The sequence below is a fragment of the Bemisia tabaci genome, chromosome 2 (assembly GCF_918797505.1).
Source record: "Bemisia tabaci chromosome 2, PGI_BMITA_v3".
NCBI lineage: Eukaryota > Metazoa > Arthropoda > Insecta > Hemiptera > Aleyrodidae > Bemisia > Bemisia tabaci.
This window is the reverse complement of record NC_092794.1, coordinates 23,305,253-23,323,682: the sequence shown is the minus strand read 5'-3', so window position 1 is coordinate 23,323,682 and position 18,430 is coordinate 23,305,253. Positions and strand designations below refer to the sequence as shown.

The 18,430-nt window shown below is 44.2% G+C and overlaps 2 protein-coding genes across 4 annotated transcripts in view; one reads left to right on the top strand and one right to left on the bottom strand.

Annotated features, from left to right (window-relative positions):
* Window positions 1-18,430, top strand: part of LOC109043697 (nephrin) — a 407,037-nt gene that overhangs the window by 252,460 nt on the left and 136,147 nt on the right. The window lies entirely within an intron of this gene.
* On the bottom strand, window positions 9,528-15,201 carry LOC140224029 (uncharacterized). Its single transcript, XM_072296967.1, has 2 exons — window positions 10,693-15,201; window positions 9,528-10,364 (listed from the first exon to the last, which is right to left on the bottom strand). The coding sequence occupies exon 1, from the start codon at window positions 14,072-14,074 to the stop codon at window positions 11,060-11,062; it is 3,015 nt and encodes a 1,004-aa protein (XP_072153068.1). The 5' UTR covers window positions 14,075-15,201; the 3' UTR covers window positions 9,528-10,364; window positions 10,693-11,059.

Genomic DNA, 18,430 nt, shown 5'->3' with positions numbered 1-18,430 from the left:
TTGGATTCGTCAAGGGGCACGGGGGAAGAGCTCCGAAAGATCCGCAAAATGGTCCGCAGATAATTTTGCAAATGGACTACATTTTGCAATTAAGAGCTACAATTTCAGACTTATATTTAAAAGCACGTACCGTAACTGCATAGGGTAACTTATGGCACGAATGCTATTTCTGAAATGAGACAGAAATTGTTGTTCCTAATTGCAAAATGCAATCGAAATGATCCGTGTTCAGTCCGGAAACTGTCGAGTATCTACAGAATTATCCGCATTACAGTTATATATTTAGCTTATTCAGGACAGGATCAGAAGACTGATTATTCACTTTCAGTAACGTCATTTTACCCAATCCCTAGGAAAAGGTTTTCACGTTAAATGATCCAAGTTTCACGTTAAGTAATCACTGTACATATGAGCGTCACACCGACTGATGAAAGCAAGGTGGAAGCCACCAAGGGTGTCACTACCGCGGTTGATGACGTCAAGAACTCTACTTTTCATAGGCAGTGGCGTGGCGTGAATTGCGATATATCTATCGTTATTCCATTTAAACCTATGTTAAAGAATCGATTATTAAGGTGTTCGCTGCGAACACCCTGTTTATCGATCCTTTTCCATAGGTTTAAATGGCATAACAATCGATGTATCGCAGTTCACGCCACGCCACTGTTCATAGGGCGATATCTCAGATAATATTGATCGTAGAAAGTTGCTGTTCGGGCAGATCTAATTATTTCTAGCTGATCTACAAGAATCAAGCATCAAAACACGATTCTGTGACCAGCGCAACTGACCAATTCAGCGAAACGTCTTAGGAAATGAAATTTGCGCTGTGAGGCTTGATTTCAAAGTTTGTGTTGCAGCCCACTCAACAAATCTGCCGTGCTAAGAATAAACGCCGCGCGCCGTATGATCTTCAGATGTTGCCACTTTCCATAAAAAAAGTAAAATTTACCGGGAAAATTGTGAATATTTTTTTTCAAATTTGTCAGAAAATTTAGTACGCGATTTAATCTGAAATATCTGAAAATTTCAAGAGAAACTTTGCAAAAGTTACACGGATATATGTTTTATTCGAGGAAATTTGGCAACTCTCGAATAGTCATACGGCGTTCTTCCTTAACACGACAGAAATTCCATCTGTAAATCTTACTGGTCTCAGTCTTTCAGTGCCATTGCAGTGCCATTTCCCGGAATTAATTCCGAAATTCGGAACTTTTCAAATAATCGGAACTTTTCCCGGAATCTTCTGAATCGCCAAAATTTCCTCGAAATTTGCGGTTTTTCGCCAGTTTGACTATTTTTTGGGTCAGATTTAGAGACTTTTTCGTCAAATTTGACGATCTTCGGGCCGAAATGGACCACTAGACAAGGTACGAATTTAAGCATTCTGATACATGTATCTTAACTGAAATTTCACGTAAAACACGATTTGCGCAAAGAAAATTAATGACACCAACTCCTAACGGAGATATTAATATTTTTATTTCACATTGGTTACGAGGAATTTGAACTGCCCGCTCGCAAGAAACTCAAAGCTCTACGTGAGTCAAATCGCGCACTCCAGCGGTTCAACAAAGTCAATCGAGTAATATTTATTTCCCACCATGTGTTTTTCAAACTATAAGTAATTTGCTACAGCTGAGCCGTAGCGTCAAGATTGAGGTTGCCAGATTTGTATATCGCAGAAACTTACATGATAACGTTTAGCGCGCGATGTGAATCACGTAGAGCATTGAGTTTTCATGAGCGGGTGGTTTGAATTCACGCATCAAGAATCATGAAATATCTTCGTAAGAAGTTGATTTTGGTAATTTTTGTTGTGCGCATCGTGTTTCACGTGAAATTTTGGTTCAGAAACATAAATCAGAATGCTGAAATTCGTACATTGTCTAGTGATCCATTCGGGAGTATTTCGGAATTTTCTCCCGGAATTTTTTAAAAAATCGGAATTCTCTCAGAACTTCGGCAAATCGGAATAGGTACGTTTCCGGAAATCGGTGTTACTTCGGAATCTCTCGCGTGAAAGAAGGAGTGTCCGTTTTTTTAACTCCTGCGTGTCTTAGGCGAAAGCACAACGGCTCCGGAGCAAACTCGAAGCGAAGAGCATGAGCATCCTCCTCTCCAAAGCGGAGCCGGGGTTCGAGGTCTCAAGTGGGCCCTCTCGAAAGCGATACGTGAGCGGGCAGCAAGAATTCCAAGAATCCTCGGCAACTTGATCCCCGTTTCGGCCACCGCACCCAAGCTAATTAACTCTATACCCCACCCACGGAAAAACGCCTTATCAACATTTCCATGCTGCCAAACCACCGCCGGTTGAATTCTTATATTGGACAAATTTATGGATTTTTTCTTCATTATTTTAGGGATAATTGGCTTTTGGTTCAAGGTTGGGGTAAGTCCGAAATATTCGATTTTTTTTTTTTTAAATGGACGTATTTCTATCAAACGGACCTAATCGCCATAGGGCGAGGAAGGTAGAGGGGCTTGGATTGGCGGCGGAATCGGGCGTCCGGCTTATTCCGTCCTATACTCGCAATGCTTTTCCATGGCGCTTAGGTCCGTTTGACAGAACGCGCTATCCGGGATTCTAAATTCCTCAAAAGGAACTCAAATTGGCGCTTAGTTCCGTTTGATAGAAATACGTCCAAATGGTAGTTTTAGCCTTCCAAATGGCACCTAAACCTTTTTCGAGAAAACGAGGGAGGTTCTAGAAGTGAAAGCCCATGAGATGGGGGAAGAGAAGGCCATCCTAATTCCAACATCGAAAAACTACAAGAGGTCAGAAAAAAAAAAAAAAAAAAAACAAAGTTAAGCCTGTGATTTACGCCATCATGACCTAATTTTTTTTTAAAAAAATGTCATTATTTCTCAATGCGCTATAATCACAAAATCAAAATGCTATACTATGACAAATCAGTTTCATCATACTCCCTCATATTAAATTTCCAAATTGTAATTTTCTTATTTTGACAAAAAAAGCATTGCTTTTGAATTTTGTCTTCCTCTTATGGTTTTACTTCCATGTTCTTCTTAAATATCATAATTGAGTGATTAAGCAGTAACGAACTCTCTTATTTACATCTACTTTCTTCATTTAAAAATGTCTGTTTACTTTCGTCATCTCGAAAAATAACGTAAGTCCCCAATTTCAAATTAGCCTCAAAGGGCACACATAATAAAAAATGTTACCACCAAAAAAAAAAATTTCAGAAATTTTTGGAATGTTCGGTACCTTCAGCAAATTATTAGGTAATTATTTTACCTTACGAGGAAATAAAGTTTTTGCCTGATTCTGTGACATTTGATTTTGTGAATTTGTTCTCTTCTAACAGAAATCGATGCAGCAGATGGAACTGTGAGAAAATGTTTTTGAAAAATAATGAATAAAAAGAAATTCACATTTTCTCCAGATCATTTATATTTTATCCACAAAAAAAAAAAAAATTGACACGCGTGAGTGTCTGTGCGGTGTGTTCCCCTAAATCTGTAGTGTAGCGCTACCCTACCCCATTTTGGACTGGGGGAAAGGAGAGTAAAATATTAGTCATCGGACCCATGAAAAGGCATCGCATCTTCCGGGAATGGAGACGTAGTCGTCGTTAGCGGTGAGTTCAGGGGAAGGATGCGAACACTTTGCAAAATTCTTCCTTTTCCTCGAACCACGACGGTGGAATTTGACCTTAAAAGCTCAACTTTTCTACTATATTACCAGCGAGTGCTTAACAACCGAATGTTCAACATTGAATGTTCCGGAACAAATGTTCAACAGAAAACGGAAATACAGAGCTGTATACTCGCGGTATTGCGTCAGCGGACGCATTACCGCTGTAATGCAGTTCCGCGTTTCCGTACTCTATTGACCCTCTGATCTGTATGCACTCTAGAGACATTGTGACATTGCCTGTACCACAATGTGGGCGCAGTGCCTGTGAGGTCAGTGGTTCTTCGGGTACCAGGTAGCTCTGGAAGGGTGTTCACGTGAAGGTCCGAGAGGTAAAGTAGGACCGCACCATGGTGATTCTGCATTTCCGAAAAACCGCTGGGGAGCGATCCAACGTTTACCCTTTCGAATCTCCATCCATACACTCATCCATACACTCATCCGAACACCCTTCCATAGTGACGCAGGACTGCTCTGCCGTGCTAAGGAAAAACGCCGTACGAACCTTCAGGCGTTGCCAAATTTCCTTCGGTAAATCACGAATTTTCTGGAAAATTTGTAAACATTTTTCCTCCAATTTTTCAGATAATTTTGTTCGCAATATCCCCTACAGTTCCTGAAAATTTCAAGGAAAAATATTCATAACTTCCTTCAAAAATAACTATTTTCTGAGAGGAAATTTGGCAACTCTCGAATGTTCATACGGCGTTCTTCCTTAGCACGGCAGAATATGGAAGTAGAACGAGGGAGGAAAGATTGCGCGTTGATGACCGTGCGGGGCAGAGATACAACTATTCGAGCTTGATAGATGTCCTTGTTGTATCTGCAAAATTGAAGGCGCTAAGGCGCGAGGCGTAAACTCTCAATTATTCGCATTATGCTGGCAATGCAATGAGCTGTCGCTCAGATTCGCTAGGAAGAATAAAAGAAGAGGTCCAAGTACATCGGCAGTGCTATAATGCGGTCCTGCGTTCATTAACACAAACGCAAAACCGCCGATATATGCATGGTTCTGCGCTTTCATTTTTGGTAGACCCTTTGTTCCGTAAGTCTGTACTCAAGAAACTTTACGTTGCGTGTTTGACAAAGTGTGACACATGTGACTCGCCGAAGACAGAGAAGAAAAATCAAGGCAGTTTTGAAGGATTGCCGTTGAGTAATTTTCCATTTAAAAAATAAAGTATGACAGGAAGTCTGCGACGTTGCAAACCGAGTTATGTGATTTCCGACTTACACCGTCGATGCCTTCTTTGTCTATCGCTTTGTCTACCGATTTCAGCAATCAGCCCGCCGGTAGTTATGCAGCTGGATAGTCGATTGCACGAAGTATGATAATTGCGTTGGGCACGTATTCCTATCTGCGAAGATGGTTTGAGTGTCCGTCGGTGGTGGAAATTCTCTGTTCTCCTGTCCCCGCCTCTAATGGCGCGAGCAAGCACCGAGGCGTGAAGTGACGCAGAGGGGTGATTCCATCGACGGGTTTACAGAATTCGGCGCTTCAAGCCTTGAATACGAAACGGCCCCCTTTCCGCCCTCACCCTCCGCCATTCCTCAAATTTAGAGAGAATGGAGTTGATTGGAATTTGGAAAATGATCTCCGTCCAAAATGAACAAGCGTGACTCTCGGAAATGCTCCAGCGTATGTTAAGGAATTACGCCGTATGTATGCCCGGGCGTTGCGTAATGTCTGATGAGGGAGGAATTTTCTGGACTTGTGGATGCTTTATGGAAATTGGACCGCGGTAAGCAGGAAAGAACCAAGCAACATCAGCTATTGCCAAATTTGATTGGGCAATTTAATTTGTTGCGTGAGAACGGTTGTGTGGATTTTTGTGAAAACTTTAGTGGATTTTTTGCATGGTACGAAGCAAAATCCTTGAATTTCCAAAGGAATCCGCACCAATGTTCTCTTTTTAAAAATTACATCGCATAGTTGAATTTGGCAATAGCTTTCTTCTTTTAGCTAACTTTGTTCCTTTCTATTAAACGTGGTCCAATTTTTCAGGCAATTTTATTCGTAAGCTAGTGTACTCGGCAATTTTGATGAAAAATATGCGATGTATTCCTCAAAATTAAATATTTCATCCGAGATAATTTTGAAACACGCGAAAACTCGTATGGCATTTTTCCTGCGGGCAAAATTGCAATAGCGGCGAAGGAAAACCGATAAGGCCAGCGTGGAGGCTACTTCAATATTAATCTTCCATCGCATTGCTAAGGCGCAATGATACAACTATTCGGACTCTCCGGAATGCGGGAGGTATCACGTCGCAATTGAAGGCGTTTTCAAAACTACCAACTTTCAACAGAGGGATTCTAGTGTCGCATAAATATTCCATCGCATTCCTAAGGCGCAATGATACAACTATTCGGACTCTCCGGAATGCGGGAGGTATCACGCCACATGAAGGCGTTTTCAAAACTATCAACTTTCCACAGAGGGATTCTAGGCTGCGGCAGAATATACTTCTTTGGTGAATATACGTTTTATCAGTGGTATTCTAGAATGTGGATGAGGAATGTCTCTTGATTAACGTCCCCTAGGTTTTTGGGACATTTTCGGGAAAGGGAAAAATACTAACTTTTCCGCTTAAGGTCGATATTTAAAGAACCGTAAAAGCTATTACTTTTGACATTAATTAAAAAACTCACGCTTTCAACCAAACATTCAGATAAAACAAAGTGAAAGCATGAGTGTTTTAATTAAGTGTTAAAGTTTTTGAGGAAAAATATGCTCTAAAATCTACATTGGAAAACAAATGTATGTACACGAAACAAGTATCATGGTTCGGTTCCTATGGAACACCATAAAGTTCGCGCAGGAAACATATTTTTTCCGCGACACCGAGAGAAATTTCAACACAACAGTTTGGCTAATACGGGAAGTAAAACTGAAAATAACCCTAGCCTTCGGTTGAAAATTTCAAGAGAAAATGCTAGTTGGTTTTCTTGAAGAAATTAAGTAAAAAACGAGGGGTGATAACCAACGTCGCGCAGTGGATTGAGTCAATTGGAGAGGTCGAACATGAAATTGTTGACTAAAACTGCAAATTTTGAAGTTTATTTCGTCACATTTTAAATTTCAAGGGGTGTTTCTAGGAGAAAATTTCACGAAAAAACCAATGGAACCACTTTTAGAACCTTAAAATTTTGTATAAACGGAGTTATAAGCGTTTGAAGTTTCCAAATTTTGTCCGACCTTTCCTATTGACTCGATCCACAGTGCGTCGCAATCGGAAGAATTCCTTTTCCTAATCACTCTATTGTTCTCTACGCTAAATTCACCGAAATTCTGGTACAGTTTCATCACAACATCAAGAGCATTTTTTTGTGTTAAATTTTTTAGGAGTCTAGACTCTACATCCAGTAGACTTTTTTCCAGTGTTTAATAAGAGTTACTTTTTCTATTCAAGGAATACAATGTCAGATAATTTATCTCTGAGGCAAGCCCTTAAAATTTGGCTCCTTCCTGGTTCACTATTTGCGAGCTGGGTGGCATCGCCGGGAAGCGAGATTAGGTTTGCATTTCAAGTAGAGCGTGCCGAAACTGCCTTGGCGCGGCGGCGGCGGCGCACGGCACCAGCACTGGAGCCCTCGTTAAGGCCCCTGGAGGGGGGGGGGAGGTGAGGGGGCGGGCTCCCGACGACCTGAAAATTATTTCAAGTGTGCTTAGGCTCGCCGTCGATTTTAATTCTAGAAAATATGCAAATTCCCTCCAAAGGGCGCGCACCACATCATAGAACCGTTCAACGTACCTAATCGTCATCGCTTTCATGCCCCCCTCCCCCCTCCCCCTATCCTCCTGTCCTCGGGGATAACGTCGTATCAACATCTCGACACCATCCGGCCAAAGTATCACAAGCGCCATGCGACGTTTCAAAATTTCCGCCGCCATTTTATTTTTGTGAAGATGAATTTGGTGGTTGAATCAGTTTGAGAATTTTACTGAACTTCATTGGCAGCACGAAGAAAATTCAGTGAAATTTTCGGACAGCTTCGTTGAACAATTGGACGTATTTCTGCCAAACGGAACTATGTGTAGTAAGACATGAGCCCAGAGATCCATATGAATATATGCAGAATAAGGCTCACGTCATTATGCACATAGTTCCGTTTGGTAGAGATACGTCCCATTTGTCTGTATAAACATAAAATGGGTGCAGAAATTTTGAAACGTCGCATGGCGCTTGTGATACTTTGGCCGGATGGTGACGGTATGACCATTCGACAGTTGCCAAATCCTCTCGGATAGAACATGAATTTTTGAGGAAAGTTATGTGCAATTTTCATCGGAATTCTCAGGCATTTTCGTTTAAATTGCGAATAAAATTGTCTCAAAATTTTGGGAAAAAAATACTCGGAATTGTCTCACTCAATTGGTATTTTGTCAAAGGAAATATGGGAACGTATGAAGGTTTATACGGCGTTCTTTCTAGCATTAAAGTATGAGTCCAAATAAGCCGTCGTTTAATTTTTTAACAGAGGAATTGGTGGTTGAACCTGTTTGAAATTTCACTGAGTTTTATCGGCAGTACAAAGAAAATTCAGTGAAATTATCGGACAACTTTGTTGAGCAATTTCTCTGCGGAGAAATAAAATGGCTGCGGAAATTTTGAAACGTCACATGGCGCTTGTAATACTTCGGCCGGAAGGTGACGATTTGGAAACCTCAAATTTTCGTCGCTGAAATACAAACTTACAGGTGGGTTTGGGTAGCTGCGTAAATGAAGCTCCGAGTCAAGGAAGGAGCCAAGAACAACATTGACTCGATTTTTAACTGAATTTTGAGGCCAGGTTGAGCGAATTTGCGGTTCGCCGCAATTAATCGCTCCTCTATCTTAAGGGCGTAAACCGCTTTTTGAATTGAGCTCTGTGGTCAAGCATAACTCCAAGCTTTTTAGGGCTCACGAGGAACTAGAAATACGCCTTTGCGTCAGAAAGATGAATTAACCTGAGTTGGACCAAGTTTAGCACGAAGGAACCAAGGCAAATCAGCCATTTCCGATTTTAATTTGGAACAGGGCCGGATTTAGGGGGTGGCCACATGGGTCACGGCCCATGGCGGCAAAATTAGGGGGCGGCAAATTTTGCAATTTTTTTAAATGCAGGTACAAAAAAATCGGATTCAGAAAAAAATTACAAACAAGAAAAGGTGACAAAATCTCTCATTTCCTGAGAGTTCATCAATTTCTAATTTTGTCGTATTTCGGTGATGCAAAAGACTGCGCACCTTTACTTAGTTGAGTTAAGAGAAAAACCAAACACGTAATTTGGCCTGGAGCGGCGCGGCGCAAAGAGAAATGATGACGAGGACTTGAGATGAAAAGGAGAAGCCCTCGGCGCGGCGTGGCGGTTGGCATGTAACACATATTACCACCTACGAGACTGCATGAATACTTCACGCATTGCGTCAAACACAGCACGGTCAACAGCGGTCGGCGCGGCGTGAAACGCACAGTGCCTACAAGACTACATTAATACTTCACGCATTGCGCCAAACACAGTGTGGTCAGCGCGGCACGGCAGCGGAAGTTAAAATTATTAAGCCACATTTATGTTTGTTCTTTCTTAATTTTTTAGTTTATTTCTTACAAATGAAAGGTTTTGTCCCCACAGAGATAGGTTTACGGAACTGAACTTTTGCTAGTAGTGTAGACAGGGCTTACGCAAAAAAATGTGTCCAACACGAGTGAACGCGTCTCATGCACCCTTCTCCTTCCGGCACGTTCACTTGATGGTTTTAATTGATGTTTCAAAATGAATGAGAAGAGGGCGGCAAAATACAAGCGGCCCATGGGCGGCAGGTAGTGAGTGATACGGCAAGGTGCCGTTGAGAGACAATGTGATTGCCGGACTATCTTCCCGGAAATGGGGAGGGGAGGTTCTCTCAGAGCTTCGAAGTTGGCGCACGGCCTCGCGAAATTGTCATCATTGAGAACCTCCGAAAATGAATGGTACGAGAAAACAAAATAATATGTACTTTCAACTGAAATATTCCTTAATTTAACAGAACCTAATCTTGTTTAAATTATTGCGGCAGTTGCCCCGTGCAGAAATGAGGAAGGGTATGAATAACTTTGTGCTACCTTAAACAGGCGAGCCAGTCAAAGGAAGGTAACCTTAAACAGGCGTACCCGGGAATGACTTCGTGCTACCTTAAACAGGCGAGCCAGTCAAAGGAAGGTAACCTTAAACAGGCGTACCCGGGAATGACTTCGTGCTACCTTAAACAGGCGAGCCAGTCCGAGGAAGGTAACCTTAAACAGGCGTACCCGGGATAGTATGAGAGGAATGACTTCGTGCTACCTTAAACAGGCGAGCCAGTCCGAGGAAGGTAACCTTAAACAGGCGTACCCGGGATAGTATGAGAGGAATGACTTCGTGCTACCTTAAACAGGCGAGCCAGTCCGAGGAAGGTAACCTTAAACAGGCGTACCCGGGATAGTATGAGAGGAATGACTTCGTGCTACCTTAAACAGGCGAGCCAGTCCGAGGAAGGTAACCTTAAACAGGCGTACCCGGGATAGTATGAGAGGAATGACTTCGTGCTACCTTAAACAGGCGAGCCAGTCCGAGGAAGGTAACCTTAAACAGGCGTACCCGGGATAGTATGAGAGGAATGACTTCGTGCTACCTTAAACAGGCGAGCCAGTCAAAGGAAGGTAACCTTAAACAGGCGTACCCGGGAATGACTTCGTGCTACCTTAAACAGGCGAGCCAGTCCGAGGAAGGTAACCTTAAACAGGCGTACCCGGGATAGTATGAGAGGAATGACTTCGTGCTACCTTAAACAGGCGAGCCAGTCCGAGGAAGGTAACCTTAAACAGGCGTGCCCGGGATAGTATGAGAGGAATGACTTCGTGCTACCTTAAACAGGCGAGCCAGTCCGAGGAAGGTAACCTTAAACAGGCGTACCCGGGATAGTATGAGAGGAATGACTTCGTGCTACCTTAAACAGGCGAGCCAGTCCGAGGAAGGTAACCTTAAACAGGCGTACCCGGGATAGTATGAGAGGAATGACTTCGTGCTACCTTAAACAGGCGAGCCAGTCAAAGGAAGGTAACCTTAAACAGGCGTACCCAGGAGGTGAGTGGTGCAGAGCGCATACTGAACTAACAGCCGTTCCGCGGCTGTATTTATATGGGAGCCCAGGAACTGGTTTGTTATACAACAAACCAGTCGCTTATGTAACTGAACTGGTGTGAAAACTGGTTCGTTATGTAACAAGCGACTCCGAAGGTAAACGCTGTTGCCAGACTACCTGTGTCCTGGACATACCCCCCACCAATTTTTCTGCTAAGAAAAATTAGAAACACTTCAAGACTTAAAGTAAATAAGATGCTATTTATGAAAAACGGGAAAAAATTAGCTAACGGAAAAAGGCATTGATTCAGATACTTAATCCGGTGTATTAAACATGAATTGAATGATGATTTTTGCTGCTAGAACGCATGGTGTGACCCAGCCCATTGGGTCATAAATCCGGGCAATATTGGATAAAATCGCCCTTTTTGTGCATACTCGGCTGAACTCCATTGGCTTATATGAAAATGTGTCTGATTGGGGCGTCCATCTCACGCCGAGGACTCCCAAAGAATTTGCGTTGTCTTGACCAAACTCTAAAGGGGTTGCCATGTTGCAGTCTTCGATCCCTTCAAGAGCCTCAGGGCTGTTACTCGCCCACTTGGCCAGCTCACACCCGGCCTTCTTTAATAGTTCAATCGCTGCGTCTCTGAGTTGTATTGCCCTCGGTATTGACACGTGACCAAACAGCCAGTCGTCGATGTAGATATCTTCTGATAAGGATTTGCATGCTTCCGGGAATTCTGCCCATTCCTCTTTTGCCAGCTGTTTCAGCACCCGATTGGTGAGGAAGGGAGATGCTGCCATTCCATAGGTCACTGTGCACAACTCGTACTCGCGGATGGGTTCGGATTCGTCTTGTCTCCATAATATATGCTGGTATTTCCGGTCTTCCGGTCTAATTAAAATTTGTCGGAACATTTTGCAGATATCGGCGGCCATGGCAACCTTGTAGGTACGGAATTTGAGCAATGTTTGGACTATGTCCGCCTGCAGCTTTGGCCCTGTATGCAAGACGTCGTTCAGTGAAATTCCGCTGCTAGTTTTCATTGACGCGTCGAAAACCACACGGAGTTTGGTGGTGATGACCCCGTGATGGGGCAAATAGTACGCGGCATGGGCTGTTGTCTTTGAGAGCTCCATGTGACCTAAATTTTCGTATTCGTTCATAAAATCGACGTATGCTGATTTCAGCGCCTTATCTCGTCTTAATTTGCGCTCTACCGATTCCAATCGGTGTTTAGCCAGCCAAAAGGAGTTTTCCAGCACTGGATTTTCGGTTTTCAAAGGCAGAGGTACCACGAATCTACCTGACGGCAGTCTGTAATGAAGTTTTACGAAGAGCTCCTCGCACCGCTCGTCCTCCGGGTTTCTAGCAACTCGAGCCTCTGGTTCTTCCACCTCCCAGAACTTGGTTAGCATTTGATTTAGGGCGGCACCTTCGGTTGAGATTAACGTCCTTTTTTTCTGCGGCTCCGTTGCGGGAATTGATATCTTACCCGTGATGACCCAGCCGAAAATGCTCTCTAAGGCGCAGCCTTGAGTGTCTGTCAAGATTTTATTTCCGGTGTAAATATACGGAAAAAGCTCTGCTCCGATCAGAAGTTCTATTTCTGAGGGATCTTGATAGTTGGGATCCGCAAGCTGCAAGTGTCTCCAACGTTGCATGACGTCGGCCCCGATGGGTTGAGTCGGTAGTTTTTCCGTGATACTCAACAAAATTTCCACCTGGGTTTTCAACTCGGGTCCCCGCTTGTTGATCGGGATAAGAGTCAGGCTAGCATCTCCAAAAAACGTCAATTCCTTGTCTCCAAGCCCCAATACTTGGGACTGATATGCTTTGTATTTTAAACCGAGTCTCTTTACGCACTTAGCGGTGATAAAGGTGGACATTGCCGCGGAATTGATAACAGTTCGAACCGGCACTATTGTACCGTTAGGGAGCTTTACACCTACTATAGCGGTACCGAGAAGAGTGGCACTACCTTTGCTAGTGTCTTGGCGGTTTGGTGATGCTAAATTTATGCTTGGCTCTTGCGTGGACATAAAACTTGGCTGAGGTTTGTGCAGCAAGGTGTGATGAGATTGTTGGCAAATTTTGCAACATCTTTTGCTGGGGCACCCCCTTGCAGTGGAGTGCGAGTCGCTTAGACAATTAGTGCACCTTCTCCATTGGTTGATTTTCTCCGCACGATTTTCGATCGGGAGTTTCTTGAAATCCTTACATACGTAGATCGGATGGGTTTGTGGGCAAAGGGGACATTTGGGGCCTTCATCCTTTCCTTTGCCTTCCGTTGCCATGAAGTGTCGTGAGGTTTCGGGCTTGGCCCGGTGAAACTTAGGTTCAGTCTTCTGATCTTTTGTAGCGGTATTATAATTGTCCAGCTGGGAACATTCCGCCTGTAAGAACCGCTCAAGTTCCTCAAATGTTGGATACGTAGTTGCATCATCTCTTGCGTCTTCCAAACGTCTTCGTAACCTGAATGGTAATTTCCTCAATAGTACCGTGGTTAGGAGTAAAATGTAGGAGTCCTTGTTATGCCCCAGAGCGGTCAGAGCGTTTATGTGTTCTTGAATGTTGCATAATAGGCTTGGCAATGCTGAATCGTGCTGTATATCTGGAAGGTCAAGGAGGCTGCTTAGGTGGTGATGGACGTGCCGTCTTCGATTGTTGTAACGGGTGCAGAGGGCCTCATATGCGGCGTTGTAATTTTCTCCAGTCAGCTCCAAAGTGCCTACCAACTGCCTAGCTTCACCGTCAAGCTTCGATATCAAAAATTGGAACTTCTCGATGTCTGACAACGTAGCGGCCTGATGAATGCTGACGTCGAATAAACTATGAAACGCGGACCATTCGGTTATCTTTCCTGAAAATTTTGGAAGCTCCAGTTTTGGTAGTTTAATGTGGGGCTTAACGGTGCTTTGGGCGCCACTTGGATTAGGTTTAGCATTGGGTCCGCTGTTAGCCTTTTCTCGGGTAGACAGATATAAAACCTGTGCTGCATGTACAATTGCTTCGAAAGCATTTTCCGTCTTTTCAATGGCTACTCGGTATTTTTCGGGGACCCTAGGATTCAACTGAATGATTTCTCTGTGTAAGCTGTCCATATTGTCCTGTAGCTTGACAATTCTGTCCATATCATATTGAAAATGGCCCACGTTGTTGGGCTTCAATTCCTCAGTCAATCGGTCGTAGATTTTTTGTGTGCCGGCAAAAATCTGCTGACGCTCTTGTGCGAGGGTCTGTAGCCTTTCAAAGGCCCTTTTTACATCAACGTCCGATGTGCTTTTACCACCGGTCTCTCCTTCCGGAGGCACGTCACCGGCCATGTTTTGTTCCTTTGGAATTGCGTTCCAAAGAAAATCCTGGCAAGTTCTGTATTTCCTAGCGTTGAATTCACGTTATCAATTTTGCCTTTGTGGGAATTGATAGATAGCTCCGGCTCGAAGGACCATGAGTGATACGGCAAGGTGCCGTTGAGAGACAATGTGATTGCCGGACTATCTTCCCGGAAATGGGGAGGGGAGGTTCTCTCAGAGCTTCGAAGTTGGCGCACGGCCTCGCGAAATTGTCATCATTGAGAACCTCCGAAAATGAATGGTACGAGAAAACAAAATAATATGTACTTTCAACTGAAATATTCCTTAATTTAACAGAACCTAATCTTGTTTAAATTATTGCGGCAGTTGCCCCGTGCAGAAATGAGGAAGGGTATGAATAACTTTGTGCTACCTTAAACAGGCGAGCCAGTCAAAGGAAGGTAACCTTAAACAGGCGTACCCGGGAATGACTTCGTGCTACCTTAAACAGGCGAGCCAGTCAAAGGAAGGTAACCTTAAACAGGCGTACCCGGGAATGACTTCGTGCTACCTTAAACAGGCGAGCCAGTCCGAGGAAGGTAACCTTAAACAGGCGTACCCGGGATAGTATGAGAGGAATGACTTCGTGCTACCTTAAACAGGCGAGCCAGTCCGAGGAAGGTAACCTTAAACAGGCGTACCCGGGATAGTATGAGAGGAATGACTTCGTGCTACCTTAAACAGGCGAGCCAGTCCGAGGAAGGTAACCTTAAACAGGCGTACCCGGGATAGTATGAGAGGAATGACTTCGTGCTACCTTAAACAGGCGAGCCAGTCCGAGGAAGGTAACCTTAAACAGGCGTACCCGGGATAGTATGAGAGGAATGACTTCGTGCTACCTTAAACAGGCGAGCCAGTCAAAGGAAGGTAACCTTAAACAGGCGTACCCGGGATAGTATGAGAGGAATGACTTCGTGCTACCTTAAACAGGCGAGCCAGTCAAAGGAAGGTAACCTTAAACAGGCGTACCCGGGAATGACTTCGTGCTACCTTAAACAGGCGAGCCAGTCCGAGGAAGGTAACCTTAAACAGGCGTACCCGGGATAGTATGAGAGGAATGACTTCGTGCTACCTTAAACAGGCGAGCCAGTCCGAGGAAGGTAACCTTAAACAGGCGTGCCCGGGATAGTATGAGAGGAATGACTTCGTGCTACCTTAAACAGGCGAGCCAGTCCGAGGAAGGTAACCTTAAACAGGCGTACCCGGGATAGTATGAGAGGAATGACTTCGTGCTACCTTAAACAGGCGAGCCAGTCCGAGGAAGGTAACCTTAAACAGGCGTACCCGGGATAGTATGAGAGGAATGACTTCGTGCTACCTTAAACAGGCGAGCCAGTCAAAGGAAGGTAACCTTAAACAGGCGTACCCAGGAGGTGAGTGGTGCAGAGCGCATACTGAACTAACAGCCGTTCCGCGGCTGTATTTATATGGGAGCCCAGGAACTGGTTTGTTATACAACAAACCAGTCGCTTATGTAACTGAACTGGTGTGAAAACTGGTTCGTTATGTAACAAGCGACTCCGAAGGTAAACGCTGTTGCCAGACTACCTGTGTCCTGGACAGGTAGGTAAATCCGGCCATGATTGGGAACTTTAATCTTTCTGTCCCTCTAACGCAAAGGCGTATTTCCATTTCCTCTCAAAACAGTGAATTTTCTACATAGTACGAAACAAATTCCTTAAAATTTTCAAACAAATCCGCACAAACGTTCTCTTGCATAAAATTAAATTGCCCGCATAAATTTTGCAATAGCTGATGTGGCTTGGTTCCTTTCTGCTAAGCGCGGTCCATATAAAGAGCACTCCTGTCAACTCGAAAAGCCACAGTTGAGTTTCACGACGCAACATTTTAAGAATCCGCCAGCCACTGGCTCCGATACCGACATACCGACAACTGCATTGCCAAATTTTGGAACTTGGCTGAACCCTCCTCCATCCCTACTCACGATTGGTGGGGGGGGGGGGGTTAACATAGCGGGCCCTCGGAAATGGCCCTGCGCGATCCGCAGCCCTAAGCTTTTTCGTCCGGTCGCGCTCCGATGTATTTTCGTGCGTCCGCCATTTTAAGCCGAGTCTCGACGCACACCCGGTTACTCGACCTCAAAACCTAAACTAAAAAGTTCATTTCAAACCGGAGACAATATTTTTAGAGACCTCGCACTAACGATCTAAGCAACGAATTCAACAAAGGTAAAAGCGGTGCTCCCAGTGCAAAAGTTCCGGGATTCGGAACTTTTTTGTTCCGATGGAGATATTGCATGTGTGAGGAATTTGCGATTTGACTACTGATTCTTGTGTAAAAGTTTGCGAGAAGCACGATGGTGCCACTGGTTTTCTCGAAAATCAACTCCCAAGCTCAAAAAAAGCTCTCAAGTTGAGGCCAAAATGGAGGGGATATCCCACGCTATCCTGAGAGTCCACCTTTACATTAAGACAAACTCTCCATGCAAAGATAAGGAACAAATACATTAGCAGAGTTTCCGTGTTTTCAGTTGTGGAGTCCCCAAATGAAGTGGCAGCCCTGTCAATGTATTTGCTTCCTATCTTTGAATAGAGAGTTTGTCTTGATGTAGATGGGGACTCTCAGGATAGCGTGGGATATCCTCTCCATTTTGGCCTCACCTTGAGAGCTCTTTTGAGCTTAAGAGTTAATTTCAGAGAAATTCAGTCGCACCATCGTGTTTCTCCCGAACTTTTACATCAAAACCAGTAGTCAAATCGCAAATTCCTCACACATGCAACATCTCCATTTCTCCCAATCCATGACCGTCGAAAGTTCCGGGATTTTTTAAGATTTTTTCAAAAGTCCCAAGAAAGTTTCGGATAATGCAAAAGATCCGGAAAAAATTGGGAGTTTCAAAAAGTCTATAACTTGTTTTGACGTGTTTAACGTGACTTAACGTGTGATACCGTGTTTTGGTGACACCAAAATTTTTTTTCTTTCTTAATCCAAACGAATAATCCTTAATCCTTAGTCCTTCCAACTTAATCTTTGCCTATGTTAGTTTGAGCCAGGTCTTGAGTTGAACTGCCACAGTGTGCGCCAACCGTTGAGCCTCGGCGCTCTGGCTAGCTGCACAGCGAAATTGTGTGGAATAGCCATGGAGTAGGAACAGAGCCGGCGTTCGTCAAGAGAGACCACGCGCATCCCTCGATGAGCCCCGGATCGCGAAAGACCACGAACCCTGCGAGGCTCAGCCGCAAACGAACAGCGACCCTTTTACTAGGGTTGACTCGGCCGTGGATTGTTGCGGATTAGCGGACGGCCAGACTATGCGCTCGCCGGGATGGGTGCGCGCCGCGCCATTGTCGGATTTGGTAGGGAAGTCACCTCCTTAAGTAGACGCAAAATGAGGCTCCTTCAATGGAATCGATATGCAACCTGTGCTGTGCAAAATTCCCTATCTTGCCATCCTAAACGTGAGGCGAATCGTGGGACTTACGGCAGATCTTGGGTTGTGAGATAGCATCATAATTTCCAAAAAAAGAAGTCCCGGAAATTTGAGGGTTCTCAAGTTCAAAATATACAGGGTGACCCCCACCCAGCCGTACCAAAGGCACCAGGCATCACTCCTGTAACAGCCTTTTCCGTCATCGATATAGCCTTTTATAGCCGTTGGCTATATCCTCATCGCTATCGGCTGTAAAAGGCTGTTAGAAATGGGCCTGTTGCAAACTTTTGCTAGAGCAAAAATAAGAGTTGTTTCTTGTAGATAATGCCTCAAAAATCACGATGAGCGCATCGGCAAAGTCTAAAATGCACTCATAACTTCACAATCTGCGTAAGAAATTTGCGTTTTTTTAAGCTTCCCGCTTCAAAAACGATACTACGGCGTAGGTGAACATTTTGTTAGAGGAGTCGCTCCATCGTCGGCGATATTCATCATGGCCGACGCTTGCACGCAGTTCCGCGCGTAATTCAAGGAGAGTTCAAGGTCAATCAATTCGGGCGTGGAAAATATGAACGTTAACACACCGATTGTTATCTGGTCTAATCCAGTTCAGGTGTTATCTCGTCCCATCAAACGTGTTTTGGCGGATTGGCGTCGGCTATGATGATTATTGCCGACGATGGAACGACTCCTCTTACAAAATGTTCACCTGTGCCGTAGTATCGTTTTTGAAGCGGGAAGCTCAAAAAACCGCAAATTTCTTACGCAGATTGTGAAGTTATGAGTGCATTTCAGAGTTTGCCGATGCGCTCATCGTGATTTTTGAGGCATTATCTATAAGAAACAACTCTTAGTTTTGCTCTAGCAAAAGTTTGCAACAGGCCCATTGGAGCACTGCGTGAAAGTCACTCTGTAGCGGCTTTTGCTGAGTTTCA

Excerpts from the sequence above, each read along its gene's own strand:
- LOC140224029 (XM_072296967.1), bottom strand. The coding sequence starts at position 14,074 with ATGGCCGGTGACGTGCCTCCGGAAGGAGAGACCGGTGGTAAAAGCACA.